General features: G+C 37.8%; 1 protein-coding gene across 1 annotated transcript in view; it reads right to left on the bottom strand.

The window, feature by feature from the left end:
* The window catches only part of Spast (spastin), a 94,860-nt gene that overhangs the window by 15,244 nt on the left and 76,779 nt on the right, over positions 1-2,837 (bottom strand). Inside the window, exon 14 of the mRNA XM_012513888.2 lies at positions 737-807. Coding sequence (XP_012369342.1) covers positions 737-807 — 71 coding nt within the window. The remainder of the gene's footprint in view (positions 1-736; positions 808-2,837) is intronic.

The raw sequence follows: 2,837 nt of genomic DNA, 5'->3' as shown, positions 1-2,837 counted from the left end.
CCCTGCACTTGCCTGCCAGGCAGGCACTTATTCTACTGAGCTATCTCCCTGGCCCTCATTACTGACTCTTGAGAAGTAAAACTGTGTCTCAAACAGAACTCATGGTCCACTGGCTCATACACTGTTTTCATATAATCTGTGAGCTACAAAGGTTTTACTTTTTTAAAAGTTTAAAAACAAAAAAACCCAGGCATTGTGGCACATGCCTTTAATCTCAATACTTGGAGGGTGAAGCAGAACTGCAGTGAGCTCGAGGCCAGTCTAGGCTACCTAAGTGAGTTCAAGGCCAATCTAAACTATATAGTGAGACCTTGCTTCAAAAAACAAAACAAAAACAAAAAAAGGAAGAAATAAAAAAGAAAAGGCTTACTAGACCTGAAATGTTCATTATTAAGGTATTACAGAAAAAGTTTGCTGATCCCTAGTCTAAAATCTACTTTGCACCATGTTTTCTACAGATACAGCTTTACCACTTTTTTTTGGTTCTTTTGAGACAGGGTCTCACTACGTAGTTCAAACTGGCCTTAGGCTCACTCTGTAGCCCAGGCTGGTCTGGAACTCATAATGATCTTCCTGCCTCTGCATCCCAAGGGCTGGGATTACAAGGCATGAGCCACCATGCCCAGCAAGTTTTATTACTTTCATACTGATAATAAGAAGGATCTCTTAGTAGAGACTTTTCTAACTTCTAATAGGTCATGAAAAACAGTTCTGTTTCACACTCTTGCATACATACCTCGGATAGGTCCCAAGGCTGCATCTTTTGCCAAAGCTCTTAAGTCACTTCCTGAGTATCCATCAGTCATTCTAGAAAGTAAAGCGAAGAAACAGCAAACTATTTTCATTTTTGCAGAATAAAAATCTCCACAAAATTAAGAGTATAAACAAAGTATTTTGCATTTGTCAACAAGCTGATAGTCATGTGGTTTGATTTTTAAGGGCACAGACACAGTTTTTAAAAGTGAAACATTATACTAATTGCTTACTGTAATGCCTCAAACTTTCAATATTTCAACAATTGTTTTAGGCATATTTTCTAGGAAGTCTCATTAATTTTTAGTAAACATGTCTTCTTGAAAGGCAAAACCTACAAATCACTGGTGATCAATTGACATACAATCATAATTATTTCTCTGTCTTTTTGGCACGAAAAGCTCTCTTGATGAAATAAGGGCCAATCAAGATAGATTTCTTTAAATGAAGGACATCAGAAAGAAGGATCTGGTATAAAAGACTGCCCAAAAAAAGGGCACAGTAGAGAGGATATGGCAGCCAAGAGATGATCAAAGAAAGCAACTAGGGCAGAGAGGAAAAGGCGAGGTGGAAAATTAAACAGAAAAAAAAAGGCATTTCTTATATACTTGAAAGTTAAATAACTTTCAAGATGAAATACTATTAGCAGAATTCTTTACTGGAATAAAAAAAAGACATATTTCTAACTATTTGTTCTTTTCTGACAGGTACATGGAAACTCTGTGTCCTTACTGAAATTATTCACTACTCATATACTTGTTAAAATATTTTCAATTATTTTTTTTTTCAATTATTTTGGTTGATTTGTTTTTGAGAAAAGGTCTTTTGAGGATATCCTCCTGCCTGCCTCTTGAATTCTGGTATTAACTATGCACAACTTAAAATATTTTAAATTATTCTGTGACATTTTCCAATGACTATAATCCTTGGTACATCTCCTACATCCAGTTTCTACTTCAGTACACTATTCATAAAGAAGTGTAACTTATAAGCTGATGTTAATCAGGCTCTTCTGTGGCCTCTGCTCAGTAGGACCCCAATTTGGGCTTGTTGTAGAATGCAGCTTGAGCAGGAAGCCTGCTTAGTGGTTTTAGTAAATATCTGCCTTCCACAGTATATCATCATCCTTGATATCTAATCACGCTAGTCAACCTCCACCAAGAACTCTACTCAATCTTGTACGGACCCCTTTTACCCTTGATGTTTCCTGTTAGTAATTTTCCATCTACGGACCTTCATTTTGCTTCCTGACTATAAAACTCCACTTGTCCTTGCTGGAGCCAAAGTTGAACCCAGTATCTGTCCTACACAGTAAGATCCTGCATTGCGTGTGTGTGTGTGTGTGTGTGTGTGTGTGTGTGTGTGTGTCAGTGGCGATTGAATCCAGGATCTCTGTACTGAGCTTTACCTTCATTCTTTTTAAAATTTTTTTATTCTGAGTCAGAGTCTTGCTTAGTTGTAAGGTTGGTCTCAAACTTGCGATCCTCTTGCCTCAGCCTCCCAGAGTACTGAGGTTATAGGTATATAACACTATCTGGCTATCATGGCCCTTCTTGAATTGTCTTTTTTATTTTTTTGGTACCAGGGATCGAACTCAGGACCTTGTGCTTACCAAGCAGGTGCTTAGACTGCCAAACTATTTCTCCAGCCCTTGAATAGTCTTCTGTACTGTCTTAAGCTCTTTGTTTGTTTGTTTGTTTGATGAATAAGTTTATTGGTCTTTATCTGAAAAATCTTCATAGAAATTTGGTTTAACTCTCAGCAGCACGCTCCTGAGCTCTGAGGAAGCTTGCTTTCTTTTGAGCTACCCGATCTTTCTTCTGGGCAAGAGACATTTTGGGACGGTTCCACCTCTTCTTTTTAACTTCTCTCTTTGGTTTCTTTTCATAGACTGGATTCTCTCGTATAGCAGCATGAGCTTTCTTATACATTTCCTCCATCATGTCTGGAGTTACATTGTTCTTTATGTACTGAGAGAACTGTTTCTTGTAAGCATCTTCATCTTCTTCCATTAGGTAGTGCATATAGTCTGCGACATTCTGACCCATGATGTGCTTCCGATGTACTTCTGCATTAAACTCCTT

The sequence above is a fragment of the Octodon degus genome, unplaced genomic scaffold, assembly GCF_000260255.1.
Source record: "Octodon degus isolate 3935 unplaced genomic scaffold, OctDeg1.0 scaffold00020, whole genome shotgun sequence".
Classification (NCBI taxonomy): domain Eukaryota; kingdom Metazoa; phylum Chordata; class Mammalia; order Rodentia; family Octodontidae; genus Octodon; species Octodon degus.
The sequence above is the reverse complement of the archived record's forward strand: the minus strand, read 5'-3'. Positions and strand labels throughout refer to the sequence as shown.